The 12,948-nt window shown below is 41.2% G+C and overlaps 1 protein-coding gene across 1 annotated transcript; it reads right to left on the bottom strand.

The window, feature by feature from the left end:
- Positions 1-1,720: 1,720 nt before the first annotated feature.
- LOC125292675 (UDP-glucuronosyltransferase 1A1-like) lies at positions 1,721-12,713 on the bottom strand. Its single transcript, XM_048240079.1, has 5 exons — positions 11,829-12,713; positions 3,239-3,370; positions 2,952-3,039; positions 2,429-2,648; positions 1,721-2,323 (listed from the first exon to the last, which is right to left on the bottom strand). Exons 1-5 carry the CDS (start codon positions 12,696-12,698, stop codon positions 2,035-2,037), a joined length of 1,599 nt encoding a protein of 532 aa, XP_048096036.1. The 5' UTR covers positions 12,699-12,713; the 3' UTR covers positions 1,721-2,034.
- Positions 12,714-12,948: the final 235 nt, after the last annotated feature.

The raw sequence follows: 12,948 nt of genomic DNA, 5'->3' as shown, positions 1-12,948 counted from the left end.
ATAGGCCTACCTTATAATCCTACCTGTAGCTTAGGAAGCTAACAACTTTCTATTAGGATCTAGTTTGTTAGTTACCGTTTTTTGTCATAACTCCCTGATGCATTTTTTTGCATTTAGAATAGCCAGAGCGTGTATATATCTCAATCGGGAAAATTAAACAATATCGGGTGCCTATGGACTAGGCTGGGTGAACCCAGCCTGATCTGCCCGCTATTTATTTTTGATTTCTTAAAAGATTGAGCTTGGTCTGATGAAAGCCAGACTAGCCATGGACCTCAGTTAAACAATGCAAGGGAACATGAATCAGCCTATATTTGCACTAACAATAACGGACAAAAGCTCTTCAACTTTGGCCCGTTAAAAATGTATGAACAGTCTAGCGGCGCATTTCATCAAGGCCCATTTGGACATGTCAGTTATTTGCACCACTGGTTAGATGTAAAACAGCACTTCGTTTCAGAATAGGCTACTGTTACTTAATTTGTGCATTAACAATAACGTTTCAGACTACTGTTACTTAATTTGTGCATTGACAATAAAAGTATTACATGAACTAAAGATGACTAAAATCTTATGTAGAAGAAGAAACATTCACAAAAAATCCATCCATCCAAAAATGACCTTTGTTTTTGATAGCTGTTGAAAACGGCATGGAACTGACAGAGATGTTTTTGTTTATAAATACATAAAAAAATAAAAAAAATAACATTATGCTGATACCTTTTGCTTTTCCCAAATACAATGTAGCCTACAGGTGTAAGTGACCTTTCATCAATCCAGTTGCAATGGATGAACTGTGATGAACTGCCCTACTTGTGATTGTTTAGAGATTTTAAAGGTTTTATAACAATTCTACATCTTCTTTGGCTATTCTACAATCTATTCACCTTTTCAGCACCAGTAGGGTACTTTCTGTGCAGCCGCACACACACACACTCAGGCATGCCAAACAAGCATACACAAAAGTTTCAAGAGTGGGGGATGGAGTAAAATATGGAGACAAATTGAAGTGTGATTTATTTTCGTTGAACGGATGTACAGGACTGAGCGGGCGGTCATATTTTAAAACCGCTATGCGGTACATCTAGTTCTCTTTAATTCAAGTTCACAGCACAAAGCTGACATGCACAACAGCATAGTTTGTGTTTTATCAAGAATCAAAAAGATTAGCGTGGCACTTTTAGATGTTTCATTAACTTACTTGTGCTATTTCGCGAGGCATAGAAAGATCTTTCGGTTTTGCAAAGTGCACTAACTATTATGTTCTTCATAGCCTTGTCTCTGACAAGCTGAAAATAATGAGCGTAGGCTTATGTCCATCCCGCAAATAGAGCCCGCCTGCGAGTCTGCTGCAGCCACAGTCATCTTTAACCAGTATCAGGAGATAACGTTCTACTATTTTGCACGGATTTTTTCTTCTCTGTTGTTCTCGCGTGGTGTTTGCAAATATGTATCAAAACAAAACACCACTTAATTTCGGGTTAAATACATTGTAACACGCGTTACTGAAGTTTGTACCGAGTAAAATATTACCCAATTTTTTTTTGTAATGCCTTACAGTACCACATTACCGCAAACAGCAATATATTACAGTAATTACATTACTTTTGTAACGCGTTACACCCAACACTGCTCTAACCCTCTATTCTCTGCTGTTTTTGCAGTTACAGAGGATATGACTTGGGCTTCCATACAGACAAGTTAACAACAGGCTCATGGGTAATGTAGTCAGTTTTTTTTATTGTCATCATACCAAGTTTTCTTCATATAGACTATTTGTGTCGAAATGATTGACTTACAGCAGAAGTAGGCCTACACATGAAGTCTTCTATGTATGCACCCGTTGTCAACAGCATTCATTGATTAGAAGAAACCTTAGGCCCTTTACAGCCAAATAACTAGCTACAGAAATTCCCTGTATATTTTTACTTTCAAATAGTTTCTCCAAACACACTAGGCTATAATAAGGAGGTAGGCTGTGTTTTTTCCCTCTGCCAGTGCCATTCACCTTCACTCACAAACAAAACTCCTCAACTACTCTCGCTTGTTTTTCTTTTGTTTAGTCTTGTTTCGTGTGCACTTCTTCAAACAGAACATACAACTTTTAAATGTCACGAGAACAACAATGAGCACACTGGTTGTCAGCAGTGCGATCACATCAAGGCTGTGGTACTGGATCCAGTTCAGCTCGTGAGCAGCTGGGCGCAAGTGCTCCGCTCCTTGGTGTCTCATGACAAACTCGGTCCAGAAGACGGCCAGGTCAAGAGGTTTAATCGGACGATCGTTGTGCACAGCTGAAAGCTTCATCATATTTGCCTTGTAACTGGAGAATGAAGGAAACAGCACTTTGCATGATCATATTCATATTCACACTTTCAAACAGAGAAATAAGATGTTTCTGGAACGGCCATTATGAAATGCACCATACCTCTTGTCATTAATGACTTTGTTGAGGGCTTCCAAAAGTTTGGCTGTGGTCACGTCAGCAATGGTCAAAGACTCAGCAACACCACGCGCAACCATGCGTTGAACATTGTCAGCTTGGTCACCAAACAGTGGCAGCATGACCATGGGCACCCCGTTGCATATACCCTCATAGATGCCATGAGACCCTCCATGTGTGATGAAAGCCTTGGCCAAAGGGTGACCTGGAATCACAGACACAGTATAGTTAATTAAACAAGCATTACTACATTCTTAAAACAAATGTGTTGAAAACAACACAACTTGCATTGTTTTAACACATCTCTGTGTCCAGATAGGGACAGCAAAAGTTTATTTTGTTTCCTTATTTATTTGTTACACAAAATCTGTTAAAAACAACACAACTTGAGTGTTTTAAGAGTGTAGTTATGGGAATAGAAAAGCTGAAATAACTAATTATTTGCTTTAGTTTTCAAACAAAAATGTTTTCCATCAAACAGGCATTAACTCAAATGCATACAACAAACCTAAGAGATCATTTTGAGGCAACCACTTCATGAGTTTGACATTCTCCGGGGCATTTTCAGGCACAGGTCCAGTGTATCTCCACAAAACCTTAGGAGGAAGTAGCATTAAGTATGAGAAGGAGAGTGACCTTCTATCTAAGTACTCAAGCATACTTTGCAGGGTACCATTTGTTTGTAACAGTTTGATATTAATATGTCTCTCTTTCATAAATAATATCTTGATTTCCTGGCATTAGTGGGGCCAAAATATCCTGGACAGCCTTGAAGAATAAGAGCTTGTTGCTCACCCTCTGTGGAATCTGCCTAAATGCCTCAAAGAACACTCGGGCCTTGTCCTCTGGCATCTGGGACACCATTGAGCCCAGGGTGAAGACCACGAAGCCATGCTCACCAGATCCACTCACAAACTTCTCCACCTCCTGAAATGGAAACACAAAATAGATACTGCTCAGGAACCCAAGATCACAGGTTCCTTAACAGAGGAAACAGAGTGGCCCTTTGCTACCAAGTCTACAAAATGTCCTAAACAAAGGGAATGTGCACAAGATAATGTGCTCTAGCACTACAACGTAGTGCATTAAGAAAGCAGGACATGGAAAGCTTAAGCATTTGGTGAGGCAAATACAACCAATAGTGTAAAACTGACTTTGTAAACAATGGGCTCTGTTATAGCGATTGGAAACGCATGGTCAGAGACGCAAAGTTTAAGGGTGTTTAAGGGCGTGATTTTGTGATCAGAGACCAGGCGCATTGTTCAAAAGGGTTTTTTATTCTGTTTCTTAATCAGTCTTGGGTGTGTTTTGGGCGTAACATCCTTTGAACCAATGATAGTGACATCTGTCATTCCCTTTAACAGCATGCAGCACAACTTCAAACTACTGCTAGTACTACTACTACAACTGTGCACTGGTATTTTGACAGTCAGTGCATTTGAAGGAATCTGCTTGTACGCGAGACCGTGTATGGAACACAGGGATTCCACTAAACCTTGCTTTACTAAAACCTGTTTGTGACTAGCAGAGTATAGCCATATGCATCTGCACTCACCTATTATTTGAACTCATAAGCAAAGTGAAACTAACTTCACCGTGGTCTCACAGTCAACGACAAAACAGTTCTACACAGTTATTTACTTTTACTATTGACTGACAAGTTAACATAAAGACATCATCAGAAGATACAGCATGCATCTCAAGATGTTCATCCACTACTCAATATGGAGCACAGTTGGTCATTTGTGAGTTGTTTAAAAATGGTTAAACCACGAAGACCAGGGGGAATAATTATCAATAAGAATACAGTATTGAGAAGAAAAAAAGGGTATTTTGAAAGGTTTAGGAGAAAATTTGAGATCTCGTTAGGAGCTGATACATTTCTTGTGAGAAAAACAAGATGTTTTTATGACAAAGGAATTCTCCTTTGGCTGGTCTTCTTACTAATTCTGCACCAAATAAAAACTCCGTAAACTGCTATAAACTTTGTTTGACACTTGTGCATAAAAAGAACATACCGCAGGCAGAGGAATTCTCACAGTTAATTCCCCCTATATGGATCAGGTTGGGCATTAGTGGCTTCGGATACTCAAAGGTAAAGTCATACCGCATCAGCCAGATAGCCCCATGACCCAAAATCTCCCTGTAGGTGATGTCTTTCTCCAGATACCTACTGGACAACTCATCAAAACTGGCATAAAGCAAACGACAAAGGTACTGTATGACTCCATCACAGTCAAAATCATGTTCTTCACCCTCTGAGGGAAATTCATCAGTGTATCCTGACATAAAGCGAGGGACAAACGACACTGACGAGGGACACTGGGCTGCACTATAATCAAGGCCACAGGGCATACTATGCAGGAAGTAGACTGCAGGCAGCGAAAAACGACACCTCTATGATGGAACCGCACGGCAAAACGGGGTCTGTGAGTAGGAGCTCAAAGCCTTCGCTGCGGAGCTGCTGCATGAGTGTCTGGTCGTACAGCAGGGTCATTCCACGTCAGTTCAACCAGGGCCCACGCACTTAGGTCTCAAAAAATTCTGAAAAAATTACCAGGTGTACCTATGTTACCCAGGAGACACACTGTAAAATTACTCTTATGTAAGATCAATACTTTCCAAGATACAGCCAGTTTTACAGGGGGAGCGGGGTGTCGATTTTGTTCAGGCTCTTTTTTTTGTCAAAGTTCACAAGCCCACAGCGCAAGAACTAAACCATGTAGGAGGCTCAAATTTTGCTTGGTGGTACATAAATAGGAATAGTATGTAACAAAATCGTCACGTTTGGTCTGGATAATCCTGCATGGTCATAGCTGTCCCTCAAAGTTGATACAAATTTTATTGGAGTTTTTGGCTGGGCTCTGTTTAAGCCTTCAGAAGACATATTTGTACTCAACATAGACTCTTGATTTATTTTCCTTACTGAGATAAGTAGAAACACTCTCACAAAAAGCAATTAACAGAAAATAAATCCCTTCAGGGTCTGAACAGCAGACCTCACAAGTCTGAAAAATCATGTTGGTTATCATTTTCAGAGCACCCAAACACCTTGTGGGAATATACAAAGATTTTTTAAATATGTTTTTCTTATGCAAATTTTTCTTTTTTCTTTTCCACCCTGAACATGGGCAAAATGCCCCATTGACATCAATATGTTTTATATAGAGTCACCACTGCACACCTGTGGTTGCCACCTGTGGTAGCTCTATACAAAACATATTGATGTCAATGGTGCATTTTGCCCATGTTCAGGGTGGAAAGTGAAAAAGAAAAATTTGCATAAGACAAGTCAAATTGGTGTTTTTAAAAAGAAAACATCATGGAGAATAAAGAAAAAAATATTTAAAAAATCTTTGTATATTCCCACAAGGTGTTTAGGTGCTCTGAAAATGTGCTGTTCAGACCCTGAAGGAATTTATTTTCTGTTCATTGCTTTTTGTGAGAGTGTTTCTACTTATCTCAGTAAGGAAAATAAATCAAGAGCCTATGTTGAGTACAAATATGTCTTTGTAGGCTCTGAAGGCTTAAACAGAGCCCAGCCAAAAACTCCAATAAAATTTGTATCAACTTTTGAGGGACAGCTATGACCATGCAGGATTATCCAGACCAAACGTGACGATTTTGTTACATACTATTCCTATTTATGTACCAGCATGCAAAATTTGAGCCTCCTACATGGTTTAGTTCTTGCGCTGTGGGCTTGTGAACTTGGACAAAAAAAAGAGCCCGAACAAAATCGACACCCCCCTCCCCCTGTAAAACTGTCTGTATCTTGGAAAGTATTGATCTTACATAAGAGTAATTTTACAGTGTGTCTCCTGGTTAACATAGGTACACCTGGTAATTTTTTCAGAATTTTTTGAGACCTAAGTGCGTGGGCCCTGGTTGAATTGACGTGGAATGACCCAGCAGACTCTCACAGCCCTTCACCTGCATGCTGGTGAAAGTGATGCTGTCCAGTGGCTGCCATCTGCTGGTATCACTAACAGTTTCCCACCCTGAGCAGAACCCACGCAGAAGAGAGCTATCAGCTATCAGCAGCCTGGTGAAAGCTCTCCTCGTGGAATACAACGCAGCCATGGAGAACTCTGAACTGTGCAGGTGTGGCTGGGCAAAATAAGTGTTCTCTAGTGGAGAGGCCCACATTGAGGAGTTTACTGTGAGGTGTGTTTACTTTTCAGTGGGCCTCTTCTCAGGTTAATCACGAGGTAAGAAACATGAAAAAAGTGGTCTGGACCAGGTCTGAATCAAGGCTTTAAAATAGAGCAAGTATCTTGCAACTACATTAGGTCTTGATGCTATGCCCTGTGCTGTTCATTTTTAAACGTAGGCTTTGGTAATTTCCTAATTATACTAATACTCCCTTTTGCGTTTTGTTAGAATACAATAATTTGTACAAGGACAATTCGTTCTCTGTACACATTTTGTGCCACCTACCAGTGACTCAGGAGTTCACTCACTGTGAGGTGTGTTTACTTTACTCTGGGCTGGACTTTGCATCTTTTCAGATTAATTATCAGATGACAATGGTCTGTACCAAGTATGAACAAAGGCTGTTTGATCCACACGATTACATTATCCACTATTCTGGAGTGGAATTTAGTGATCTAGCCTACTGTATTTGACCGCGGGTGAAAGTTAATGGTGAGAGATGGAGACTGTTTTAAACAATGGAAGTTATAATGGCTACACACTTATTGTCTCATGATAGTGAGCCATTTATGTGTGACTAGAGCTCTTACTCTGCCAAAGCATGGGAATAGGAATGACAAGTCCAGCAGTGAAAGGAAATCCTGTATCAAGCTCACTTAAAGGTACTGTAAGCAATTCTAAGCAATTACTAACATAATACTTTTTATCACGAATATCTCCTCATGATCCAGAAACAAAGAAAGTCAAGTGAGTCTGTCCCCCAAACCATAACAAAACACTCAGTGGAATGTCTTGGGGAGCACTAAAGGGAAGGATGAACTCCCGGTCTAGTGTGTTTTATTTGGTGTTTGGTTCAGATGTAATATAAGTTGCTTTGGACAAAAGTGTCTTCAAAGAAGCATAAACATCAAGAAACATGACTCCATCCAGCATCACTAAAAGCCCATTTAACTTAATTTTACTTTCACCTGGATAATGGTTGATGCTGAGTTTTGGAGATTGTGTTTGTCATTGTGAACATGTGTAATTCTGGTGTAAAGATCTGACAAGTCAATAAAGAAATATAAGAATTACAAATGCAGAAGGCTATAACATTGTCTGGGCTGGGCTATTGTACAGTTGAACCTGTGTGCAAATAGCCTAGAAATCTAGACGCGCCCCTAGCGGCTGCCAGGGCTAGTCTAGCAACTCTCCGTTGGCTTGTGAGCTCCAGAAATCGAAACTTAATCAGGCATTTGAAATCGTGTATAGAGTCGTTTGGTGGGCTTAACATAATGATTGATGGCAGAGCTGCAACGGTTTGGCTTGAATTCCCTGCTACTTGAAAACAAATACCCTATTGCGTCCTATTGCGTGCAGAGGGAATTTGAAAGACAACTGATTATCCCGCCCCTCGGACTGAGCACTGCGAACAGTGAGTGCCCAGACCCTACATTTTAATGTGGGTCTGACTCGCCAGGCTAGTGTGCAAATACTTAGTGGAGTGACAGCAGCCCTTGTCTCTTGTCTTGCTTAACATACCATTGACTAGTTTCACTACACCAGGGAGACATGGCATAAACACTGTATTACATGGAAGGCCCCATGTGACCTAACCTGGCAATAGCCAGATGAATTTCGCTCCGCCTAGCTCCACTCATCCATCTGGAACCGATCCATTGAAGTGTTGCTTCAGAAGGCTGGGCCTAATCAAAAAATGCTTGCATATGATTGAATAAGCCACTTGTCCGTCATCTATTGACGTGCTACTTCAACCACTCACATCAAAGCCAACCCGTGACGCTAATAACAGACTCACAGTCGCTTCTACGCTATGTCACATCTATGAAACTCCCGCCCTGTGTCCTGATTGACTAAACCATAAAGTTGGTTGGAGAAATCACTCTCAATGGAAGAAGTCCCAGATGGATGTGAGTGAAGCTAGGTGGAGCTAAGCGGAACGACATTCATCTGGCTAGGGTCAGGTTACATGTGACCTTGATATTAATCCCACTACCCTGCGTCAAAAAACACACCCTTTCTTCTCTGTTACATTGCTCCGAATTATTCATCGCAGCGAGATGAAACCTTCATTGCATGACAGAGCAGAAGTGGGGCTTTCCAAAGAGACTACACACTTGTCTATACGATCAAGTATGAAAATAAAAAAAAATCATGAAATTAAATCAAATTGCATCATATTTACAGTCTATACTTCTCTGCGTTCACCTGCACACCCATTACTCTCGTTTGAATTACTCGCGAACCCGTGATCGGATAGATATGACACGCATGTCAGATGAAAGAGGAGACACAGAGCTATCATTTGATACCAAGTCCTTCTGGGTTATGAAACAGACGAAGTGACAGCAAAATAATAACTTCATATAGCTGGACTTACCCCACGTTTTTGTCTGTTTTTGTGGCAAAGCATGTTTATAATACAACGCTATCGTGTGTTTCTCTATGGCAAAGCATGTTCATAATCTGGTTTTGACATCCTAGCAAATTCCTGCATGACATCCAATTCAAGGTTCACATTGCATCCCAATTTGTTCAACAAAGAAACACCTTTTTTGCCTTTACTTTGTTCATGGCAAAGTAAAAAGTTGAGAATCATTATGAGGGCATACACCATAGGCACGCACAGGTCAGATCAGTTCGTGTCACAGATATGGAGCGCAGAAAGGTCATTTTTCATCACTAAATAAAAAATGGCATTTATTTCTGTAAATCACACACCACATATTTCTGTAAATTGCTCAGCCCCAGAGTATCCCTCCAACATGGCAATTATATTGCCCGATTCAGGACAGTCTGCCCTACACACACATGAAATGCATGTAGAGCTATGAGCTTGCTGTGGTGAGATACATGTCAAAATATAATAATTTTTATAATACGCTTTTTATATTTTAATTCTTTAAAAATCATCAAATCAATGCTAGTACTAATACATGAAATGATCTGGATAGCCTAGACTCTGCTGAAAAAAAAAAAAACCAATATATAATATGTGTGTGTGGCACTTACAATGACCAGAATAAATCCCTATGAATAAAGGTAGTGAAAATGCCCTAAAAACAGCTTAGGGTTAAAGGAGCCCTATGCAACAATTTTAGCAAAAATGACCTTAATTATGCAGGTTGAGAGTCGTTCTGATGGTTCTACAACACTTTTTGGGTTGTTTGGTGGGTGCTTCTTCTCCCCTTATCGCTTCTCCATGGAAAAACCGAATATGCAACTTTCTGAACCCGGACCGGGTAAATCCGGATGTGACTCAGCGGAAGTATCTAATTGTGCCTCGAAAATGTAGTCAGATTGTTTGCTGTTGAAATTGTAAGTAGCCTACCCTTGGGTGAACTTCGTTTTTGTAATGTGGTTTGATAGTGTCTTGAACAATGTGTTTGCTCGACCGTTTTATTGTGAGCCCTGTATGTGTTTAGCTTGGTTTCTTGATGGCTAGCTCGCTAGCTAGTGGGGGTTTAGCTAGCAGTCACTTGCTACCGAAGCTGCAGGGGGAGCTATGTCGTGAAAAATGCGAGCGAAAATCCAGCAAAAACCCAGAAACAGCGAAGGAATAACCAGACTTGCATAGGGCTTCTTTAAGTTGGCGGTGGCAGCGCTGCCTGGAAGACGATATTGGGGGCATAAAACACCATCGAGCGTCACAATGTTGTACAGATTAGGCCTAAACTAAAGTCCTTTTAGGCAAGTCCCTCCACTCGGCGGCCATATGGCAACGCTTTTTGGGCACTCGTCGGGCATCCATTTTGGCAGAAATGCGCGTGTGCAAGGCTTCACGACACCAATCTTGCTCCAGCGGCAAGATCACAACACATGATTGGCACAATGTCTTCACAACACACCATATGATTGGCTCAATGTATTCACATGTCGACGTTTTGCCGAGGAAGGGGTGTGATATGTGTAGTAACGCCATTGGCATTACAAACTATCCCCATGCATTTCTATGGAGGATTTTTTGAGTGCTGTGATGTGACTCTCATTAGAAAGTCTCTGCCTAAACTCAAAAGAATCTTATTCGAGAAACATGAAGACATGAAGAGAGCACCAACATGACAACACACAATGACCAAGCAAGGAAAACTACGGAGACAGGGGCTTGATATGGCAAGAGCAACAAGGTACCCAATAGACACAAGAACCAGGTCCAACAGACCTACAATCAGACAACTCAGCAAGACTGGCAAAATAAACAAAGGAGCACATGGTTGACAGGAACTAAGACACAGGGACAGGAAGTAAACCAAATGACAGACCAGGAAATACACAAGAACAAGAAGGCCAACACAAGCACTTGGGAAGTGAACAAACCGCTCTACAAACTGAAAGGCCAGAAGCCAAGACACTATAAACACTAAGACAAAAATCCTAAACCCTGACAATAATAATTTCAGTTATACACAGAAGTGATTCCTTGTGCTATTAGTTGGGTACTATAACAACCAAGCCAATAAACAACCAAGCCATATTAATATTATACAACATGATAATGCATGTATAGATGATGCATGCCAAATTTGGAATAAATAGAATGAATGCCCTTAGACCAGATCATTTTACTTCTACTTCCATTTTTGTAATGTCTGATTAGTAGCCTGGTTAGCCCACAGGCCTCAATAGTAATACAGGGTCTGCCAAATGTTAATTGACTTCCAGCAGGGGGCGTAACTAGCAGTGAAATTAAACTTAAATTGGTGCATTAAAATAATCACCAAATAGTTTCAGAAGTGTAGCAATCTCATAAACAAAGGTTTTAAATGCAGTTGTTTACTCAAATCCAAAGAAATACACATCCATACCAAATTTAAGATTGTATTTGCGTGCCCATGTTTTACGGACATCGGCCAGACGGACCTGCAGAGCAAATTCCGAATTTGCCAAAGGTTTGTATGAGTATTCCCAGGCTATCTGATTAGCAAAGATACAGAAGACTTGACAAATCAGAAGAACAGAATTTTGACCATAAGCCAAATTGTTTTTAAATATCTGTAAACATATTACAGCGCCACCTTGAGGCCAATGTGTGTAATTTCTTCTTCCTTTAGCAGATGAAGTTTCCAACCCACATGTGAATTATGATGCCTTTGGCGCAGATGGTTTATGCTACCCAGATACTTTTAGCCTAAATATTGATGAGAGCAAAACCGAAACACTTCCAGCAGCTACACTGCTTGGACCCCTAATCATTAATCTAATCAAAATAAACTAAAAACAGCAAACACACCTGTGGCAGGGGGTTAGACTTTCCTGCTTGCATCCCACCAATCATGATCATGTTGGGCATCAAAGGCATGGGGAACTCGAAGGTAAAGTCATAGTACATAAACCACAGTGCTGCATTGCTCGCCAGCTCCACAATGGATGTCTCTCTCTGCAGGAAGTCTGAGGCCACCTTGTCTGCATGAAGGTAAAAACGACTGCAGGCTGAAGGCTCCAGCAAGGACCTAAGCAGATTAATAGTCCTCTCCCACAAGTTCATACGATTGCTGAAGTGTGTGAAACGGCGTGGCACGTATGAAACAGGACTAGGACACCGTGTGGCGATAATGTCAAGGGGACATGGGTAAAAACCATGCGTGTAGATGGAGGGAATATCCAGATAAGCTCCAGTGATGATTCCTACTGGCGAAAACCCATCTGTGAGGAGAGCATCAAAGTCATAATCCCGTAGGGTCTGCATCAGCTCCTTGTTGTACAGCAAGCTTTCACAAGTCATCATGGTGAAATTACTCAGCTTGACTAAGGTCATCCAGTGTTGCTGTAACTTTGCTACAGAGGTTGAGATGTCCATGCTCATGAATTTACCCAGGTTTTGTCCAAGGGTGTCTTTCATACTCTCCTTGGTGTATGGTACAGGAAAGGTGAGGGTGGTGGTGTGCTCTGAGGGGCCCATGCTAAGACTGGCCTCTGGGATCACGACCAGCACCTGGTTGCCTCTCCTCCCCAGTTCCTCCACCAGGGGCTTCATGCCGGTCCAGTGGCTGCCATCTGCTGGTATCACTAACAATTTCCCACCCTGAGCAGAACCCACGCAGAAGAGAGCTATCAGCAGCCTGGAGAAATCTCTCCTGCTGGATATCTGTGCAGCAGCCATGCAGAAATCTGAACAATGTGGAGATCAGACTGGGTGTGTTTATGTATTTACCTTTGGAGACGCTTACGTAATCTGTGAAAGGGGTGTGTTTAAGTATAGAAAGACAGGTTCAGGAAAAATATGGAAATGTCATTCAGAAACACGTGGGTCTGAGAGTCGAGGCATCTGTGTGTACATCTCTGAGAATATGCCTATACCTTGAGGAATACCTTTATTCCAGAGACTTGTATATGCTTCACTCTTCTGAAGG

The sequence above is a fragment of the Alosa alosa genome, chromosome 3, assembly GCF_017589495.1.
Source record: "Alosa alosa isolate M-15738 ecotype Scorff River chromosome 3, AALO_Geno_1.1, whole genome shotgun sequence".
Taxonomy (NCBI): domain Eukaryota; kingdom Metazoa; phylum Chordata; class Actinopteri; order Clupeiformes; family Clupeidae; genus Alosa; species Alosa alosa.
Note: the sequence above shows the minus strand (reverse complement) of the source record. Positions and strands in the feature narration are given on the sequence as shown.